The sequence below is a fragment of the Phalaenopsis equestris genome, unplaced genomic scaffold, assembly GCF_001263595.1.
Source record: "Phalaenopsis equestris unplaced genomic scaffold, ASM126359v1 Scaffold000002, whole genome shotgun sequence".
NCBI classification, from domain to species: domain Eukaryota; kingdom Viridiplantae; phylum Streptophyta; class Magnoliopsida; order Asparagales; family Orchidaceae; genus Phalaenopsis; species Phalaenopsis equestris.
In genome coordinates, this window is record NW_018164444.1 from 66718388 (window position 1) to 66741256 (window position 22869).

General features: G+C 33.6%; 1 protein-coding gene across 2 annotated transcripts in view; it reads left to right on the forward strand.

Moving 5' to 3' along the window:
* Nucleotides 1-730: 730 nt before the first annotated feature.
* The window catches only part of LOC110022995 (actin-related protein 2/3 complex subunit 1A-like), a 41140-nt gene continuing 19001 nt past the window's right edge, over nt 731-22869 (forward strand). For both annotated transcript variants that reach the window (XM_020722186.1, XM_020722194.1), the window contains exons 1-8: nt 731-1122; nt 5774-5859; nt 5974-6050; nt 6180-6274; nt 16378-16447; nt 17758-17827; nt 19455-19528; nt 19603-19645. In XM_020722186.1, the coding sequence (XP_020577845.1) occupies nt 1053-1122; nt 5774-5859; nt 5974-6050; nt 6180-6274; nt 16378-16447; nt 17758-17827; nt 19455-19528; nt 19603-19645 (585 nt within the window). In that variant the 5' untranslated portion in view covers nt 731-1052. The remainder of the gene's footprint in view (nt 1123-5773; nt 5860-5973; nt 6051-6179; nt 6275-16377; nt 16448-17757; nt 17828-19454; nt 19529-19602; nt 19646-22869) is intronic.

The following is a 22869-nucleotide window of genomic DNA, read 5'->3' on the forward strand; positions in this document are numbered from 1 at the left end:
CGCCGACTCCGGGTCACCGTCACTCTCTTGTCGGTTGCCACTTATCACTATTGCTCGCCTCCCACTTCTTACAACAACTTCATCAGCACAACAACGTTTTAACTCGGGAGACTTTGTAACTCTTTTTCTCTTGTGGGATAATAGGTCATTTTAATCATTAATTATAGTGAATTATTTACAATTTGGTAAGATCACGTAGTTTTTTCTCTTATGGGATTTCTTGTAAAAACTTTTGGTGTCTACTGTTTGTTTTATTCTATCTGAGCATGTGTTGAATTTTCATGCAATGCAAAGACGATAAATTATTAATCTACTGCTGCGAATCTTCTAGCACATATCGATCGTAAAATAATTTAACATGCTTGAAGATCACTGGAGATGAAGGCCTTATGAAGTGAAATGTTTAAGCAACTTTTTATTTCAACTACTTTAAATCTTATTTCTATAATAATATGGATGATTTATTTCAAAATAAAAGCTCAAAATATATTTCATCAATAAAAAAAATATGCACAAATCTTATAAATTTTAGATATTATGACTTATGCACTTTATAAAGTCAAATTCCCACAAATAAATGCTTTGTCCATATCAAATATACAAACGAATGAAATATCAAACATCAAAATAATGAGAAAGTATTATGTCATGACACCCATGCCATCTATCACATCTAGGATTTGAAGAACATAATATTTTCTTCAAAATAAAGTGGCATAACTACTTGGATACGAAATTTAAAGCTAGGCAAATGAGCGCTATTGAGTTTCAAAACCCAGCAAGAAGGGAAGAAAAAACAACTGAGTTCTTCGGCTCATCGAAAAGCAAGTGAAATATCGGCACAATAGGACCGGCATGTGGCTTTCTTTTTCATGGTGTTCTTGGAGAATAAGCCAAGAATTTAGCACGGATCCTACTTTCATCCACAACGACAACTAGGGCTGATACCCTGCAGCTTTCCGACCCACCTCCATTTTCTGCGTTTCACTTTTCTTTCTTCTTAGATCCACGTTCGCCAAAGTAAAGCGAGATCGCAGGCGAGAGAGGAAGGCATGCCGGCTGTTGAGGTCCATCAATTTGCTCAGTGCATTACCTGCCACGCATGGAGTCCCGATCGAACGAGTAATTTTATTCCTTTTTGCCTTTTCGATTATATGAGCTCCTGTTGGGCCATTTCTACTGTTCTCATCTACTTTGAGCTTAGTGGGATGAAGGAGATCAGTTCCATATGTTAGAGTTCTTTTTGTTTGGGTAGGATAGCAGTATTATTCATTGGGATTGCTAAATAGGCCTATCCTTTTATTTTTTAGTTTTGACTTTGATTTCTTAAGCCTAAAGCAGGTGAAAAGATATTTTTCCCTTATAATTAGAACTTGTACGGGCAAAAAGTGCAATTGTAATAGGGTTGATGCCATCTTGTTTTTCCAATGGTTTGAAGATGGTTGTGGTTAGCTCCATGGACGAAGGAAAGTTTCCACAAGAAAAGGACTATCAGCTGTTTCACAAGTTTCTCTAAACTGCAATCGCAACCGTCAATCATAGTCTCATATATATGAAGGTTTTAGAACTAACTAGGTTTGCACTGTTTTTAATAATCTCAGCTAGACTGAGCATGGTTAGATTTGCTTCCGTCATACCATGCTATGTTCTGTACTTATGATGAGAGGGACATAGTTCCACTTAATTAGTGCTTCTCATAGGGTGTTTGAAACTCGAAACTTGGAGTTTTAATTGGCTTGAAGCTGAAGTATATCTGCTTTCAAATTTTTTTTGATTCTAACTCCAAATTGACTCTAATCATGATTACACTATTATTTATATTTATCTCAAAACATGCTGAATAATATATTTTTTTAAAATATGATTGTGGGTACATGTGTGCGATACACACACGCACACACGCACACGCACACGCACACACGCACACACGCACACACACACACACACACAAATATATATATATATTAAAAAAATTAAATATTAATATGATTCTAATGAGGTTTTTCAATGTTTGTATTAAATTATATGATATCTAAAATAAATGAGTTTAGAATTTCGAGTGGGGATAACATATTTAAATCTAAATAATCAAACATATACTATAATTTAACTTGAGTATATAATTGGAGGCATATATAGGAAGTTTATCATAAAATAGTTGCAGATGATGAAGGCCTTATGAACCAAATTGTTTAAGCTAACTTTTTATTTTACTATTTCAAATCCTATTTCTACAATAGTACAGATGATTTCCTTCAAAATAAAAATCAAAGTATATTTCACCAATAAAAAAATCCCACATATTTGATAACTTTTGTATATTATGACTTATGCGGTATATAAATCAATTTCCCAGGAATAAATGTTTTGCATACATCAAATATACAAATGAATATGATATCAAAGATCAAAATAATTGCATGAAATTATTATGTCTGTCATTCAGACGTACAGACTATGGCGTGATCCGATCCACGTCGTGCGTCTGACGGCGTGGTGCAATTCAAATCATAATTAAAACAATGTTCAAACTACGATTAAGCCATGTTTGAATCATAATCAAATTATGCTAGATTCATTTTTGTACCATGATCAAACCATTTTTTGAATAATGTTCAAATGCTCTTAAACACTGGTTCGAACATTGTTTAAATATGTGCAAACTATGTTTGAACAAATTTTTAATCTCTTAGTTGCAAGATTCTAATGAGCTTATCCAATGTTTGTAGTAAATAATATCATATCTAAAGTAAATGAGTTTAGAATTTCGAATGGGTATAACATTTTTCAATCTAAATAATCAAACATATACTATAATTAACCTTGGGTATATCATTGAAGGCATATATAGAATGTTTATCATAGAATAATTGCATTTGGTTGAAGATCATTAGAGATGAAGGACTTATGAGCTGAATTGTTTAAGCAAATCTTTATTTGACTATTTTGAATCCTATTTCTATAATAGTACTGATGATTTATTTAAAAATAAAAATAAAAATATATTTAATCAATAAAAAATACACACATATTTGATAAATTTTGGATATCATGACCTATGCGGTATATAGTCAATTTCCCCCGAATAAACACTTTGCATATATCAAATGTACAGGTGAATAGAGTATTAAATATCAAAATAATTACATGAAAATATTATTTTTGTCGTTCGGACATAAAAACTATGGCATGATACAATCCACGTCGTACGTCTGATGGCATGGTGCAGTCCAGGCCATTATCCAGAGGTTCTTGTTTTCCAACTAGAAAGGGGAAAACAAAACAACTAAGCGCTTTGGCCCATTGGAAAAACAAGTCAAATATTGGCACAATCGAATGGGCATGTGGCTCTCTTTTTTGCTGGTGTTCTTGGAGAATAAGCCAAGAATGCAACACGGGCTTTGCTTTCATCTACAATGACGACTAGGGCTGATCCCAGCTTTTCAATCTAAACTATACTCAAAATTTATGAAAATTTGGTTGGACTTGAATTTGTCTTGAGTCAAATTCAAAATATTTAAATTTAATTTGCGATTAATGTGCTCAAAATTGGCTCTATATCACCTCTGCCCATGGCCGCTCGTGCTTGCATCATCGCATGACCAACGTGATTATTTTTGTATAAATCCATCATTTAGAGTAGTACTTATGCGGCAACCTATACTTTATTACAACTTTAAAGCTTTATAGCTATGAGAATGGTTCACATCATCAAGTAACATATTAGTTACTAGAAATATTTCAACAAACTATCTTTTCGTGATATTTCTTTCTTTAACCCAAGTTTCAATCCGTTAAAAACATGCTTCATTTTGCATTAATAATATTAGGCATCTGACGAGCAAGGCAACTTAAATGCTTGTTCCTTGCCGGGAATTATATTATAGGCATACATCTTAATGGAGCCTTGATATGCCACCAACGTCAGCAAAAAAAAAAAAAAGAAAAAAAAAAGAAAAAGAAAAAGCCTTGATTAGAAGATAAAAGTATGGCTAGGTTAATAAGTTTAGGTTTCCTGGATTTATTATAGCTTATCATCGCAATATTTATGAAAATATAACTTAAAGAGTTAAGTTTGGGACTTTGGGTTGTTATAATGGAGAAGTGCTTTTGGGTTATTTTGTGAAAGATCAGAAGTATGGAGGTGTTAAGATGAATACATAAAACTTTAATTAAGCCAACAACATTTTATTGGTCCAAGCGTTAGACTATAAAAGCATTGTTGATATATAAGTTGAGCATTCCAAAAAAAAGAGAAATTTAAAAATGATGTGTGGCAAATACAAAGAGGTTAATATAGGTAATGGGCATATTAGATTAATGATTGGAGTGAAATTTATTGATTGTAAGATAATTTAAAAATGGCTTAGGTTGATTGAACTTGTGCTATAAGATATGAAAAATACATCCATGAAACTGGCAGATAAATTAGTATCAGGGGATTATGATGGAATGATAGAAATGAAATATAACTCAGGCAATATTAATAACTTTTATTCAAAATGATTTGTGAAAAATTAGTTAAACACCTCATATGACACATCTACGTGAACAAAAAATAAAATAAAGCATAAGGCATGCAGGTAATTGTTAAATAATCAAGTTTAAAACAAATAACAAGGTAATGGTTTGAAAAAATAATGATAGCTTTTTCCACCAATCAATAAAAGTTACCTACATCTAGATTTGGTGGGAGAGTCCAATGCTCAACTTTGATATAAAAAAAAACAATGCTAGATAAAGACTATTTCAAAAACCTTCGATAAAAACTCTAAAGTAATCACATACATTTATATACTATTATTTATAGAGTAAACAACTACTTATGCCAAAATACATAGAAGTAGGAAACCAAAACCCAAAACACTAATTTCCCCTAAATTGAATATTTCAGCAAAAATTAGCCAAGGTTAAACAATTTCCAGTATGAATCAATCCAACTCTGAAAATTATTTAAGTTATTGCGAAAAGATATATTTACCCAATGTTTTAATTAAATACATCTAAATAATAAGCTAACTTAAACAAGATGATGAATAATTAATAATTAGAACTATAAAATTCACTCTCTAATAGTCAAATAGTTATTGTCTTACTAAACCCAGCGGATAAGATGAATTGAGAATAGTCTCAACATTAAATATGGCTCAGCAAATATGACAAGCAAAAGGTGAAGGTATTGGGATGGAGATGCTAAGAAAATAGTGTTTTGTCTTAAGCAAGAGAACTTGGGAGTATTTGATATGTTGAAGTCACCATCAAAGAAGGACAAACTAATGAGGAAGCACATAGAGTTGCAAAGATGCGCAGATCACTGACGATGGGATGCAACTATGAACTAGATGTTGAGGGACAAAAAAGCTTCTGGCGACTCCATAGAGTGACTTAGATTGTGAATTAGTGTTTCCTGTGATTGGAAATGAATATGTGTGTGAGAGAGAGAGATAGAGGAGTTGCAGTTGCAGCTCTCTATTTGTCTTGGGTGGTGTCACCTTAGGACAGTGGGGTATAGGCAAGATCCTCATAACATTTATTCCTTATATCATGACTTAAGGCAATAATAAGTTACGTTAGTGACGATCGGTTCACATGCTAGCTGTGACCATACTTAGTTTACGGTTTGCGACACCCATTTTCATCATTTCTAGTTAAATTCCATGAATGCAAATTTAAACATTAGTTTTGTTAGGGAGAGGGGTAATACTTCAATTTTAATGAGTTAATTATTCCTTTTGCTCAACCAATTGATGGCATTTAATTTCATATACTGCAGTGGTTGCATTGTGTCCAAACAACACTGAAGTTCATATCTATAAATTTACTGTGGACAAATGGGAGAGGGTCCATGTTCTCTTTAAGGTTTTTTTATTAGTTCTTGTTAATGCAAACTCACATTCATTTGGCATTGTTGAAACTTGTGATTTTCGTTTATCTAATATGTTCACTCTTTCTTCTTCCTATCCTTTTTGGCAGCATGATCAAATTATATCGGGGATAGATTGGAGTCTCAGTTCCAACAAAATTGTAACTGCATCTCATGATAGAAATTCGTGAGTAGACATTGAGAATTTAATTTTGTCATTTATATCATTTATATATTTTAGCAGTTTAGCTTTCACTATTGATGAACGACCGACACAAAGATTCTTGTTTGACATTTATTACGGATCTTCTTCCAGATATGTTTGGAATCATGAAGGATCTGAGTGGGTACCTACTTTAGTCATTCTTAGATTAAACCGTGCAGCTCTCTGTGTTCAGTGGAGTCCTAAAGGTATTGGTCAAATTTATTGCTACAATATTTTGTTTCACTATTCTTTCATCCTTATTGTGTTCTCTTCTGTATTTTAAAGGACGTCTTATGACCTCGGTTATTGCCCCAAGTTGAGGATTAGGGTGGGAATAAATATATTTTGAGGGAGTTTGGATCAATTTTAAATAAGTTTAAGCAAATTTGAACTGCCTTGAAATCACTTTAGCATTGGAGGCTAAGGTTTCAGTTAACCTTACTTGTATGCGCACTTTTTAATATAGTTTACTGAACCCAATTTCAATAGAGCCATACCTAGCACAGTAGCGCCTCAAAAAATATATAAAAAAATTTTCCAAACATTTTCAAGCAATTACTAGGGTTTTTTTTTTCTTAGTTATAAATTGACTTTATTATACTTAAAATTTGTTGGTCTTTTGGAATATTTTTTGATTTTCAGTTATTATATTACTAGTTCATTATTAGCTAGAAGTTATAGTTTCACCGAAATTTGCTGTGTATAATTGTGTGTTCATGTATAAGTATAAAGATTTCTTGAACTAAAATACTCGTAACATCCAAACCTTGGGAATCACTTATTTGCGTTCTGATTGGCTATTTTACTTTCTTGTGAAATATTCTTTGTCAACAGTTGCTCACCCTGACCGCCTAAAATGTACTCCTTTAACTTCCAAAGTGCAATGTTCATATTCGCTTGTTGGACATATACTTGCTATTTATTCTGTAGTATAAATGCGAATTAACTCTATATTGTTACCCACAAAATTCTATGATTTTGGACTACTTTTTGAAGGTAACCTTTGTATGATTTCCATATAAAGATAACAAGTTCTCTCTAAGCTTCATAATAATATCGAAGCAATTTACAACTTTGGTTAGAAGAAGGCTGAAAATCAAGCAAAACCAGGCATCAGCATTAGTTCAAAACGAATTTATTTGAGCTAGGATTGAAAATTATCATTAAATACTAAATAATTTCACTATTAGCATTATCAATTCAATTATTTTGGGTTAGTGTGCAAGGTGAAAATCAAGTTGGGGGATTTGCTATAATTCTTCTTGGCATCAGTTGCTTTGTTAATAAAATTAACTCAGTATGGAAGCACCAGGAATCATAATGATGATTTCAACATGACTGGGTAACAATTCTAAGGCAAGGCGAAATTGCAAGGGTCTAGTTTTTCTTGAACAGAGGGGATGAAACCCTAAAATGCTCCAAAGATATTTGTTAAATTCCATAAACAGATTTCAGATTTTTGAATGTGCACTGTAATGATACCTGTAAGAGTCATTGGGGGCTTGAAAGGCTTTTTGAAGGTAATATTCCATCATCATAAAGGATTGTCCTTATATTTAAATAGAAAGGAAGTGAAAATGTGAGGTACTAGCTTTCTAAAATATATTAAGGTTTTAATGGTTTGGTAGGTAATTTATTACTCATTGTGTCACTGTCACGACCCGACCTGAGAGCTTAAAATTCTTAGGGCTAGAATGTATGGCCGGATGGTAGGTATACACTAATTTAACATATATTACAAATCAAAATAATATCCAAACAATAAAGTGTCACAAAGTCATAGGAGTTTATATACATCAATCAAATACACAAGAATATTCAATTTGTAACCATACTAGTGAATTAAATACGCACAAACAATATTGTCCGATACATATTTTCATTTACTCTACTTTTTCCATGAACATAATTTCTTTTGTTTGCCATAATTTAAAAAAGTTTTTTCTGAAGTAATATTTATACAATAGGTTTAGTTACACTAATTTAGCAAATAATTATAGTTATATTGTCTGCTAAGCTTTTATGCATATGCTTTGACATATAGGTGGTTCAAAAATGATATTTATTAAAATCTATAAATAATTTCATTTTTTTTTTGTAAACTTTATATCAATTTTAAATACATTTCAATTACGAAATCTTCTCAGGAGCGCCATCTAAATATTGTATCAATTAAGTTACAATCATTTTCATCTTATTATTTAAGCATTTTACATTGTCATGCTTGTGCACCGTTACAATAACATCACCAACTAGTGCAATAAAGGGGTGATTTTTGTTATTTACTTAAATCTTTATTTCATTTGGTTTTTATTTACTTTCTTTCAATTAATTGAAATATACATTAATCTTTTCTGTGTGAATGCATTGAACATTATTAAAACAATGTTTTAGATTTTATATATTTATATTGAATTTGAACATTTAATATTTTTTAATGCTTGCAATGATTTGAACAATTCAAGTATGATTCTAATTAATTTAAGAAAAGCTTTTATACTTAGCAGAATTGTATGTAGTACAAACAAAAATATAATTACTTACCTTGACCTTTAATTGATTTATTATGTCACCTAATCTTCAATCTCCACTTCTTTTGGCATAATATATAATTACATAAATTATTTCTTTAATAATCTCTTTAAACTTGTTAATTTTGAAACTTTATATCTCTAAGCTAATTATAAAATGTAAAGACAATCTTTTTTTTAGCCTCGTTAAATCATAGTGTTTATACTTAAGTTGCATGTCTCACGTACCTTATTCATTTTTAAATCCCATGATACCACCTTCACTTAATCACTTCTCCGATCACCTCTAAAACTCTATCAGTGTTTTCCAATCAATATCCTAAAATATGTATTTCCTTAAGCCCGAGTATTATACAAAATAAAAGAGTTACAAATTAAAAGAATTATCTTGATCACTCTCTTTTCTCTTCTTGTTAACTCAACAATTACTTACAACCTTTCAATTAATATATATAGACACTGTTGTTACTGTTACCGTTACCGCGAGTGATGTGATGCTACACCTTCAAACCCCATATAGAACAATACTGATGAACTATTACCTACAAATGATAGTGTTCAGGCTGATAATCAGGAGTGCCTCGTAGTTCCACTTCTTCAGGAAGTATCCGGTGTAGAGGCAACTCATATTTCACATATACTAGAACCTATTGTGGGTACTACGGTTGGTTTTCCTACTGATTCTTTAGATGAGGAATGACATGTTTATTCCAGGAGGAAGAAAAAGAATGGAGGCCGACTCCAGCTCGGGGACATATTGGATGATACATTGGTTACTAATGGTAATGACGATCATCTTACCAGCTTATTAGCTTGCTCCTTCCCTAGAACTAGAGACAGAGGCAAGACCAAATTGGGTCTCTCTCTAGCCACCTGATTCTATGTATTTCGGCACTTTTGGGCTTTTTATTTAAGTATCTAATGTATTTTTTCAGTTTTTTCTAGTTTTGGAACCATTTGTAGTTTTTGTGTGGGCAGGGTGTCATGCTTGGGCCCTCCCACACATTGTATCTGTATCTTTCTTTCTATTTAACATATTAGCCTTTTTGGGCATATTAGCCCCTTTTTGGGCTTTCAAAAAAAAAATTAAGATAGTTATTCTTGAAATAAATAGAAAAAAGCTAATCTAATTTATCTTGTTGGTTTGGTTTATCCCTACTCGAAAAATTCTTGCACATTGGTAGGCTAGAAGCTCTAATCAATTGTCTACCTTAAAGGACTAATGCACCATGATTGAAGCTTTTGGGATCGTTAGAACTATTTGACTCCACACATGAAGTTAATCTTTGGAAAAACTTCGTCTTTGGCATTGAGCTGCATGTCTTAGTGTTTTGGGGTCATGACTCTTCTTCTATAAGTGTTGGGCTATCCCAAGTCTTTTATTGAATTTTCTAACTAACACTAATGACTGCTTTTTCTCTAGGCTCTAGCCAGTTGAGTGACAATCTATAATTTCATCCATACAATAATTCCTAAGATGTCATGCCTATCTAGGCATCATAGTTGTTATTGGTGGCGAATTCCACTAAGGAATGATGTCATTCCTAGTTTCCTTCAAAGTTGAAAACTCTTTTCGTGATGATCTTCTAGCTTCTATATGATTTGCTTGGTTTGCCTATTGGTATGAAGGTGGAAGGTTCTGCTAAGGTCAAGTCGAGCACCTATGTCATCCTAAATCTAGTTTCTTAGTTTGGACATATATCTTCTTTTTTTGCATAACATGATACTCTTTTATGCTGCTATTTGCACTATCTAGTCAATGGTAATAACCTAGCAGATGGTTAGGAAATGGACACTCTTGGTGAGTTGGTCATCTAAATGGTATTGTTTCAAACCCACAACAAAGTTCATGTGTTTACTTCCACTATAGAATCTTTAGATGCCGTAAAAGTTCCACCCACCTCTTTTTTAACTTTCACCACTTGTTTAATAAGACGCTTATTGATTTAGGGTCTGTTTGGGGCAGCTGCAGCTTATTCAGCTTATCCAGATCAGCAGCTTATCTGATCAACAGCTGATCTGAATAAGCTGTCTGTTTGTTTGGTTTCAGCATTTGGTGAACTGTTGATTTGCAACTGTTTGTGGATAAATGACCATTCTGCCTCTGAACTGAATAAACTGTTAAACTGTTTTGTTTCTGCAGTTTGAGAACAACTGATTTGCAACTATATTTGGAAAAATAACCATTTCGGCTACACACAGTGGAGCTGTTTGCAACAGTAGTATAATGGGGATATATTCAATATACTAAAATTCAAAAGACTACATAAGAGTTCAAATAAAAAAAAAAGATATACTTCTCATTCAAGGGCGACTATCCACAAAATGAACTTGAAATTTTTAGTGTGTTTCGATAAACATGCTAATGCTCTTTATTGCTCAAGGACGACTATCCTATATAGTAAGATTCCTTCACATTTAAAGTCTGCTCCTCTTTATTGCTTAAATTGGAGCCAGCAACTCTTGAACCTCATGACAAGTATTTGCATAATATGTTTAAAATAATATGATATCTAGTTTTACATTTACATAAGTGCCTTACATTTTCTTTTTAACAAAAAAATTATTTTCAAATATAAATTCTTAATTTCAAAGTTATAAGAAAAAATCACGAGTTTAAACATATCTTTAACTTGATTATTTGTAGACAAACATTTGAGCCATTAAAAAACATTGGGAACACATTCAATATATTGGGAACACATTCAAAATGCTAAAATCCAAAAAACACTACATAACAGTTCAAATAAAATAAAGATATGCTCTTGACTCAAGGGAGACTATCCACAAACCTATTAAAAAACAAAAAAGATAACAAAATTGCAACTAAAATTATAATAATATTCAATTTAAAATGTAGGAGGGGCATGTCTGAAGCAACGATCTCTGGTTGGGATGCCGTCGGACCCCGAGCAATGCTGTCCGGTTGGGATATTGTCGAGCTCCAATCGCTATGGGCAGCGGAATAGGTTGGAATGTCTGCCCACCTGAAAAACTGACACCTGTCCAGACTGTTTGCCCATCGTAGACACCTGTAGAATCGCCGACCGTAGCTATGTGACAGGTGCAATGTGAGCAACACAACAAACATTCCGCAGCGGCAAACCACTACTCCGGAGTTCCCTGAAAAATTTGAGCTCATTTTTTCTATAAAAAATGCAAAAAATAAAGACGTTAGTGATAAGAGAAGTTGTATTGAAATAAAAAAATGCAAAGAAAGAATTTGAGAAACACTAGCCAAAAGCTTTCTTCGCTTCAAAACCTGTAAGAGGTGATTTTGAATTTGAAAAAAAAAAACCCTGAAGTTGGTGCTGCATACCTTTGATCTGCAGTAGAAAGTTAATCCGACGGAATTGGAAACCAAAACCTTGACAGAACATGTAAGAATTATGATCCAAAGTACTAAAAAAATTTAAGAAAATTCAGCTTTGAAACTACAAAACAATAGGATATTCAAGCTATCATAATGCATTTACCCCCCAAAGTGTGGAAGCAATGGTTGCCTACAACAAACCTCATTGGCCGTCCAAGCTGCTCCGCAAACTTCAATGTCATATTTACATTCATTCTCTTCAAGCAAATACAGCCAACACTTCCATTGTTCAAGATTTTCATGTTTTTACACGTTAAAAATTTATCCGGGTAATGATACACATCATCATCATGGTATAGCATGCCAACATTTGCCTTGCACTTGAAGATAAGAGTAATTTCTCATAATATACAGTGATAATCATTACTTAAATTAATTAATTGAAAAGAAAAGAATAACAAAAATGATTGTGACAAAACTCATAAAAGTACATGTTACCCGCAGCACATAGGCCATCAAAACAACAGCCGTAACATCACGTTCAGTTGTTAAAAATGGGCGGAGAAAAGAATGCATAAGCTTGGCCTAAGATATACAAAAAACACTAATATGCTTCTATGATAAAGGTAAACTTACAAAATAACTTCCAATCATAATACCAAAGTCCTGCTTATATAAATTTCTTTCAAATCCAATTATATCGTAACTCTGTAAAACAAAATATCGAATTCTAAAAATATATTGATGATTATATCTTAAAAACAATGTCAGCTAAAAAATATTTGATTCATGTGCTTCTATGATCATTGCAATGCGCTTCCCCTCCCTTCCCTTCTAATTGGTAATTTAGCTTGGAATCTTGCTTCAACACTTGTAAATTACAAAGCTCTGTTCTCAATGCTGGCTTAAACCTGTCATTATTATCAACATCTCCAAATAACATTATCCAAGCTAGTTCTCTCAGTCGCCATATCTTCATATAAGGTAGGGATAATCCGTAAATAGTTTCTAAGCTGGTCTTAATATATTTGGGTGGGATTTCTGCCTGTTTCTTTACAATATCTCGTATTTCATGAGCTACCCAAGCAGTTATTGCTAACTTGTTCCCAGCTCTATTAACACCTGGGCATGAATGTGTTGCACCAATGTAATGACAACCCTAGTTGTCATAAAGAAAACCAATTAAATTATGCATAAAAGAAAATTACAAGCAATTAAGATGCTCGGATCTAATGAAAATTTAACCCTGCAATTATAAGAAATGAATATCAAAGAAGGGCGTGATCTTAATATGAGTTCAATTTTTCGCATGAGATCTCAAGCATGAGAGTACAATTCAACATAAATGAAAGAAAAAAAGGAGGATTTATATACATACCAATCAATTCCTACATATATTAACAACTCTAACACCTAACGGCTTTTTTTTTTGCATAAAAGGGTATTGTTAACTTTTTAAAAGTAAATAGAAAAGGATCGAGTGTTAGGTATGTCAATGCCCCTAAAGTCTAATATCTTTAATGAACTCAGTATGCAGGTAAAAGGAAAAGAAGATGGTATTTTACTATGAGGATTTGGTGTTATTTTACTATTTTGTTGGTTTTACTGTCCGCTTCTTCTTTTAAGATTTGTTTGGCTTTATAGACTAAAGAATCAGTCCTCAAGCTAAATCTTTAGATGATGATGAGATGGATCAACCATGTTATTGCTCCAGACTGAGCTCTATTTGTGTATTTTTTTTTATTCATAATTTCTGCACACACTCTAAAAATTAAAGTTCACTTGTTACATATGTTAGTACATAGGAATGGGGCGGTATGTTTGTGCATGCCTGTAAAAGCTAATGTGTGCTACTTAAATTAAAGTTCGCGTTTCTCAGACAAATTGAGGGGGTTTATATACAAACCACTCAAAAACATTGCTAATTACATATCAATCTCATAAAGGCCCAAATTTGCATATCTAAAATTCTAAATAAACAGTTTTTATTCAAATAAAATTGAGAGTTTTACATGCCAAAGTTTACTTTATCTACCTATTCTTCAGTTTTCTAACAGTAAAAACACCCCTTTTCTCAATCTCACTTGGAAGCCTGAAATCGAACATATTACGATCTTACCATTTGCTGCTATTCGCAAATCAAACACCTAAAAGCCTATATTTACATACCAGGCAAGGTTGAAGAACAAACTTGCTGCTTGCGGGTAAGAATGCTTACTGTACTTTTCCTTTTATCTCAAGGACTGTTGGAGCAAATCAACAAGTAGTTGATGGGCAAGAAAAAAACACAATGCTGAAGAAATGAAAGATTTACATACAATCATGTAACACCAATACAGAAATACAGAAATGAATTTAATGAACATAAGTAAGGATCGGGTAGTGAAGTAGAAAATCTTCTTCTAATCAGGACTTTGAGCACACAAACAAAAATAGAGACGAGCTCAGCACATCCTTCGAGCGATGTGGCGGGGTATTAAAGGTAGTGGCGGCGGCCATTGAAATGAACTTCAAAAGGGCGAAGGATTCAAGATGGCTACGGAGAGCGACGGAGGTTCTACTGGCTTTCGGCTGCGGGCTTTCGGAGCGAAGAGGGTAGAGGTGTAAAAGGAGAGATGGCAGCTGCGGGCGAACGCGTATACCCGCGATCCGCGTGTAATGAAATTTACAAAACACCATTTTTTGATAATCTATTGAAACGTGCGAATCAAACGTTTAGGCGACGTTTTGAAAACGCCGCCACACTTATAAGCTGCACCAAACGGGCCCTTAGTAAGTGAAATTCTTTTTCATTCTTAGCCACCAAACTCATTTTTTTTAACATCTTTTGGAACTTAGTTGCATAGAACATTTGGATTGGCGGGCTTCTTGCATGATTTCATAGTTTAAGCTCATTAGGACAGAAGTTTTTCTTTGCTGAGAAAGAAATTTTTGGCAATTCACAAGAAATTTACTTTGATCTCTTTTATTAGCTTTTTGGCAATTTCACAAGAAATTTTTGGCAATTCACAAGAAATTTTCTTTGATACCCTCAGCCACTATCTCACTAGTCTTCTAAGCATCTAGTAGTCCCTCTTGTATATTTGCATTACAACTACCTTAGCTGAGTAGAGGTTGATAACATAAGTTTATTTTTGGCTGAGGGTGTCGACAACCTTTTTAGCCTACCTATATGGCATTGAATTTCGCATCATAGTCTTTCAGTGGCTCCATCTTTTCTCTTTGTGAATGTTGAGCTTCTTCCAAACAAAGAAGTTTATAAAGCTTTTATGACCAGTAAAGTGCTTCATACAAAGATTACATGAATAGTGTCCTCGTATCTTGATAGTGAGAAAATGTATGCGTTGGGTAATTCTCATGTGGCTCGAGCTTTATAGATGCTTAGGAGATCACTCCATTGTACAACATAAGCACACATCTTAGTGTATGTAGAAAGCACTTATTATACACCTTGAATCTCGCGTTTGTTTGGTAGAGTAAGCGTCGATGCCACCACGAGATAATCTTTATGTGCCAGTAAGACTTCGTTGTAGTCTTTTGCCCATTTACGCTGTCACCTTCTAGGTCAACTAGATTATATGAAGTGTCTGTAGTAGCTAATAATTTGAGGAAGCTGAGTGTTTTCATTATGTTTATTGGCTTTGGCTAGTTAACAATGACGGAGATTTCTTGTCAGGCCATTAAAGTGCCACTGACACTAATTTTGTACCCCGAGAAGGAAATGCAATGAAACTAGAAATAACGTGTAAAACATGACATTTAATAATGTGCTGCAATAATTATCACTTGCTCTATTATATTCGTGTAATTGTAGGTTAAATTTTTCTAAGATTAAATAGAATTTTAAGATAAGACTCTACTTGTAAATTTTTCCTTCTAATTGGGATTTTATGATTTGATTTGAAAATTTTTCATAGACACAAACCCTTATAGTTAATTACCTCTTTTGCTCCCAAAATTGCACTTTGAATTAAGGCTTGTTAATATTATTTTCAATTCTTAGCTTTAGTAGTAGCAATTTGATTTTGGTTGGAGATAAGTTGCTATTTTCTCAGTGCAAATGGTGGTGTAAATATAATGAAACCGATTAAGATTTCATAATTTCATCATTCCAGTTCTCATGAACCATGGTCCATCTTTAAAAGAAGCATATTTAAATATAATAACTTCATACTAAATACAAATTATTTGATAGACAGCACTAACATTTCAAGTAAAACTATCTAACAGCCCCAAAGGCTAGTAGCCTGTTCAAACTTGAAGCTGTCAACAGATACTTTTGCATAGTGCTAGAAGTTTTACTTATGAATCAATGATTTCATATTATAAAAGAAATGCATCTGATTTGATTTTATAGAGTTGAATAAATGTTTCAATTTGCCTTTTGCCTTGTTGGAGGTTTAGGCAAAGATATAAGAACAATATTTTCATTTTCACTCGCAACTAAGTCATCTTGAATTCTCAGAAAACAAGTTTGCTGTTGGGAGTGGAGCTAAAACTGTTTGCATTTGCTATTATGAGCCAGAGAATAACTGGTGAGCCTTTCTGCTCTAATTATTGCTTCATTCTGAGCATGCCATTTTCCATTTTATACTATATTTATTTTCTGGTGGAATTTTAAATTTTTATCTAGTTTATTTTTTTGGTTCAATTATTCTCTTTAGATCATAATATATTTGAATGTAAATGTTTTGGTGGGCTTATGTTTGATAAGATATGATTGGATCTGAATTTATTTGGACTAATACTAGTAACCCTGTTTCTATAAACAGTGATTGGTGACTTGTGATTGAATACTCTTTTTTTATGAATGAAAATTATGCTGTGAGGCTCATCGGGTGTTCTTTTTTTATCAAAGTTGTATTTGCGGATCACTCGAAATTCTGTATGTAGAGTTTATTATCAAATTATTGCTCTTCGATTTGGTAACAAAAGGCTTTAGAATTGCAACTATTTTCATTTGATTTGATTGATCCACCACCTGGGCTGCACGTTATGCCTGCATGTTGCTTTTAATCCAAACCGTTTCGCACATCACACCGTCACTTGCTAAACATAGGGGGAGTGATTTTGAGTTTCTCATGCAAGCATTCGAAGTTAGGATTGTATGCCCTAAAATTTTTGACAAACTCACGAGTAATGGACTCCAGACTTCAAATCAGGTTAACTTTAAGCATCAAACACAAATAAAAAACTTAAATGATGAAATTTGTGCTTTCTTCATCCTTGATCCTTTAAGCCCCCGCTTATGAGTCCCCTTTGGTATGGAAGTTTCAAGCCTTGTTTTTTTATTCTTTTTGTCTATGAAAAAGAGAGGTAATTAACTATTAGGCCTTTGACGAAGAAGAAGTAATGACCCCATATCCAAATAAAACAGGACATCATTGTTAGGAAAAATTTGGTTAAAATAAATTAATCTACCTCAAGTATCACTACTAATTTCTCCCTGACATCGAGGACTACGCCTTATTCATAGTGCTCTTTCATTATAATTCTAATTCTTCTCTTTATTGGTGTTTCCTTACATGTCTGTCTTATTTTTTTGGTTAGTAACATTTCTTCATTAGTTGGACATTCATACTTCCACCATTCCTTGTGTCTTCAGCGTGGGACCATTATCTACCTTGCATTATGTACCCTTTCTTTTCTGATATTTTCTATTTTTGCCATCATAATGGGAATCATTCCATGTAGTCTCTAATGTTCTAGCTGTCTATCTAAATTTAATTTTAATTCTTCTTGTTCCTATTTGGCTGGAATGTATTGTTGGTTATCCGCTGTTAACGTCTTAATCATTTTTTTTTCTAACTTGTTATGCTGTTGTACGGTTATCTTTTCTTCTTAGGTGGGTCAGCAAGCTTATAAGGAAAAGACATGATTCTTCTGTAACAAGTGTTGCTTGGCACCCGAACAACGTGAGTTTGCCCTTATTTTCTTTCTTACATTTAACACCTATAATTATTAGAGTTATGGGGTGTTTATTTTCATAGTATTGCATTTGCAGAAGTACTTTGCAAAAGGTAAATTGCCAATAGGATTGGCCAGATTCTCAATTTGTCAGCAATTCTATAATGTTGTTGCATTTGTTTCTTAGCCACTTAAGCTAAACGGAAACTTAAAATGCTTGCAACATATTTGCTGCTTTTTTTACTAGTAACTATGCTGTTTGGTATCTGCAAGCTTGCTGTTTTAGTTCTTCTACATGCTTTACTACATTTGATATTTTGACACTAAGACCCTTGCAACCCATTGAAAGTAAGAATTCAAATAAACATTTTTTTAAAAAAAAACCCAAATGTAAAGGTTTTCTAGCATTTGAAAATACAAACTAAAATCGAATTGCAAGATTACAACCATCTGAATATGCCATTAGTAGCATTTTAGTTCCAAGGTAGCCGCTACTATTCTTTGCTTTAGTAGCAACAAGATTATAGGAAATAATATGGTTCGTTTGGCTCGGAGTGGATGGTGGAGAATTATTACAAATTAGATTAAGATTTCATGGCCTGGTTGCATAAACTCTCGTCTACTGGCTCAACAAGATAGTTGACCTCACTTTGCTAAAATATTATTGTCAGCAGTTATGTATTGCATCATCAATGGGCACCTCATAAATTTTGGATGAAAACTTACAAAGGGGTCTAATTTTAAGGTGGCAGTGGCTGCTTCTAAGATATACATTTCAAATTTTAGACAAGTGACATGTTTATCATTTCTATTTATTGGAAAATTTGATCCTAATATGCTATAGATTTTGTTTATTTGTCCACAAAGTTTAAACTTTTCAAGTTCTTGTTATAATATTATTGTACTCCCCTTCACAATTGTACTTCTGAAATCAGGATTTCAGATTTTTGAGAATGCTAATAGTGTCTTCTAGCATCAAATAATGGATTGTTTGATTAGTATAACCCCAGAAAGATACAACTTATTGTCCATTTTTATAGACTTGGAAGGTGATGTAAATGCTGCAATCTTAAATATGTTTTCCTTTTAGGCTTTCTATTCTTGCTTGTGAACTATGAAGTTTTGCAACCATGGTTTTGTTCACGTTTAAGTGCCTTCTCATAAATTAATTGGTTGAGATTTTTGTATGCATTTAAATATCCTTATGAATATTTATGTGTATATATGTAAATTTTAACACATTGGTTCGCTACCTTTCTCTACCAATGAATCACAACTTTCTGTTGAACGCTCATACTTGCACGTTATTTTGAACTTTCATTTTTTTAATTGGGGCATTTACATACATAACACACAATTCTCATGTATTTACATATCTCACATCTAATCTTTCATATTTACGCACATCACTCAAATTTTTAATATCAAATAACAAATAGCACTATAATCAGTTTTTTAAAGTGAAATACACCTTTTTATGTTTAGGTTTAAAGCCCTAAAGTGCTATGTGTGTAAATATGAAATTTTGGGTTTGAGATATGTAAATAGATAAGAATTCTGTGCTGGGTATGTAAATTTCCCTTTTTAATTTTAAATGATTGGTGAAATATTTTTTTTTCATATTTTTGTTTACAGATATTACTTGCAACGACATCCACTGATGGGAAATGTCGAGTCTTCTCTACATTCATCAAGGGCATTGACATGAAGTACATAAATACCTGATTCCTTCTTAGAAGAGTATAATTTTTCAAACCACTGATTGGCTGCAACTTTTGAATAGGGATTCAGGAACAAGCTCTTCACGTGATCTAAAATTTGGAGAGGTTGGATACTTTCAATGATCTCACAAATATTCACCTTTGCATCCATGCTTGTCTTTTAAATTTTCTGTAAATGCATTAATTTTTTCTATTTTGTGTTTTGAATAGCCAATCCTTCTTGTTATTCAAACAGAATCGGAGTGCTATAAAGTGCATTATGTAATTTTGTATGCTGCTTACTATTGTTGATTAACTTGCCATATGTTAATGATTGTCTTAGTTGGCATCAATCCTCCTGCCATTAGTAACCTGGTTGTTTTTTCTTTATTAAATTTAGTCTTGAAACAATTATTTAGGGTTTGCTTTATGACATTTTGACTATTTGTTTTTGAAAAAAAATTAGTCGCGAGTGGTATGAACAATTGGTAAGCATTATTTTACATATGATTTTTTTTTTTGTTTTCAAGTTTACTTGTTGGTTTGATTGTTTAATTGAGATCATTTATTTATCTGTTGTAGGATATACACCAATTTTATGCATATTTTCATTTGAATACGCCTCTTTTGACTAAATAGAATGGATAAATGTCTTATCACTTGGGCCTCAAAATCTATCCATAATGGTATATGCTCGTAACTAATTTTCTTGCATTTAAAAATTATAATGCATTTTTAATTGTTATATATATCTTTGTTCTCCTATAGGTTGAACACGGTGCTTATGAAACCTCCAAAATTGGTTTAAAAGTAACCCTTGAAACCCCTTTTCTATATTTTTGGGCCATTCAACCCATGTACAATTGTCATCAATAGGCATTTTGGTGCCATAATTGATTTAAGCTGAAAACCCCTTTTCAGAATAAGCGTGAATCCCTTGATGAAATTTTCAACAAAAATCAATAAAGACATCAAAATTTCTATGGAAAACACATGATATTTGGGATTACGTACTTTCTTCTACTTATCCTTTATGCTTTATTCTTGTATTTGGCAATCATGGAAGATTGATTCCTTCACAATTTTGCTAAGGTGTGAATGGCCCTCCTTTGTTGTTAGGTCGATTAGCTAAATCATTGTGCCTTGATTGCTAAATTCTTGCCTTGACTTTTAACTTTTCCCTAGCTACATGTGCTTCCCATGTTGGAGCCATTCTCATAATCTTGTTTCGGTTGTGATTCTACACACTCGCCAATCTACAACCCATCTTGACTCCTTTCTCTTGCTCTTTACTCACCAATAACAGTCGCCACATCACTATGCCTAGTTGCTCTTGCCTTTCTTGCTACAATGCTGCATTGCCTTCTCGCAATTTCCAAGCTATATGTTTCTGCTTTTGCCTCGTAAAAAGCCCATTTGATTGTGTTTCCACTTATATGCGATCCTACAATCCCAAGCATGTGGCTTTTATATGCCTATTTGATCCATGCCAATTTAGTTGTGCCTCCCAATTTCACTAGCCACGCTCAATGCCCATTCCACTCATGGCCTTGTATTCATTTAGAATACATTCTCACCAAATTCTTTATTAAATTTTGTATTGATAGAAACTTTCACAAAAATTAAGACAAAACAAAATATTTTTCTTTACCAGCACAAAACACAACTCAAATACAATAATAAACACCTACAATTCAAGAGGTAGGCAATCTCTTCCAAACTCCAACCTTCAAATTCAAGACAACAATCACATATATCACATAACTTAATTTTAAACATATTAAATCTCGTTTACCCCACAATAATAACTAACAAATGACTAAATGCCCTTTAAGTTTTATGCCTAACATACATCTTCAAACTATTTTGATGAGCTCGATGTCGACTTAGTGGAGCACAAGGCGAATGGTGCCATAGGTGCTGGTCTAATATAACTCCTTTCCTCGAAAGACATCTTATCCTCAAGATGGAAGAAATGAAACTTCTTTTGGATCAAACGTATGACTCAGTCTTAAACTGACTTGAGTCTGGCTCTTGCCATCAACTCTTGACTGAAATAAACGATGAGTTGTTGACAGTGTTTGAGGACTGCATCGAACTCATAACCAGAAGCATCAATCTCTACAATGAATGGTTGGCTGAATTCAGGTAACACTAACGCTTGTACACTTTTCATGGCTTTTCTTTAACTTCCCAAAAACCTGAATTGTAGCGTCCCCTTACTAAAAGTTATTCTTCTTCAATTGCTCTATCAACGACCACACAACCGAATTGTTAACACTCCCTGAACTTTCGATAGTATCCTGTAAGTTTTTGAAATCTTCTCAACCCTTTCAAAGGTCTTAGTTATCAGCCAATCCAACATAATCGCCACCTTCGATGGATTCACCAACACCTTGAGTATCATCAACACTTTCTTTAAATGGTCAATGTGCTCTTCCAATGAATGACTGTACACTAGGATATCATTAAAGAACACCAACACAGACATTCAGAGGAAAGTTTGAAATATCTTGTTCATTAGTGACGTGCGAACTATTGGGGGACCCCCCTCTTCCGTGATCCTGAAAGACGCAGAAGCAATCAGGAGACCCTCGCCTCTTCCGCGATTCCGAATGACACTGGAGCTATCGGGAGTTTCCCCTCTTCCGCGATCACATGTATAAAAGTCGAACCGAGCGGGCATCGTTTTTGTGCCTGAATCAAACTAGTCTAGTTTTTGTTGCAATTGAGGAGTCTGCCGGTCCACTGTTCTATCCTATTATTATATATTTGTATTCCTGATGTTTTAGCGTTAGTTTTTGTGTGTTTTGTATCAGAACAACTGCCAACGTCATTTTTTACCCTTCGAGGGCTATAATCTAGAGTTCTAAGTGGTGCTTCGGTTGTATCTTGGTCTCCAGGCGATGATTATCTTCCTTACCCCTTTCTTCATCCCTCTTGCTTTGCTACCATGCCTTCTTTCTCGCTGCAACCACCTCGACAACAGTCTTGTTGCTATTTTCTTGCAGTTCCTCTTCATCCAACCGTCCTTCTCAATGTCACAACTCCTGGATAGCTCCCCTTTGGCTATCCCATAATCCATGTCTTCATCGTCGTTGCTGCTGTTATTTCTGCTTGCTTTCTCCGCCCAGGCATAGCCGTCTGGGCTGGTTTTTGCTGTTCTAGGCACACATCTAGTTGTTTTCCCTCATTCTAGCGTGCTGCCATTGATGCAATGCCTTCCCCTGCTTTCTTGTTGTCTAACCCAAACAACTAACTGTTGTTGTTTGGGTTGTCGCCTCTTGCTGTCCTAATGTTCCAACCACCCATCATTGTTGTAGCTCCTCATCCACAGCCGCGAAACTCTT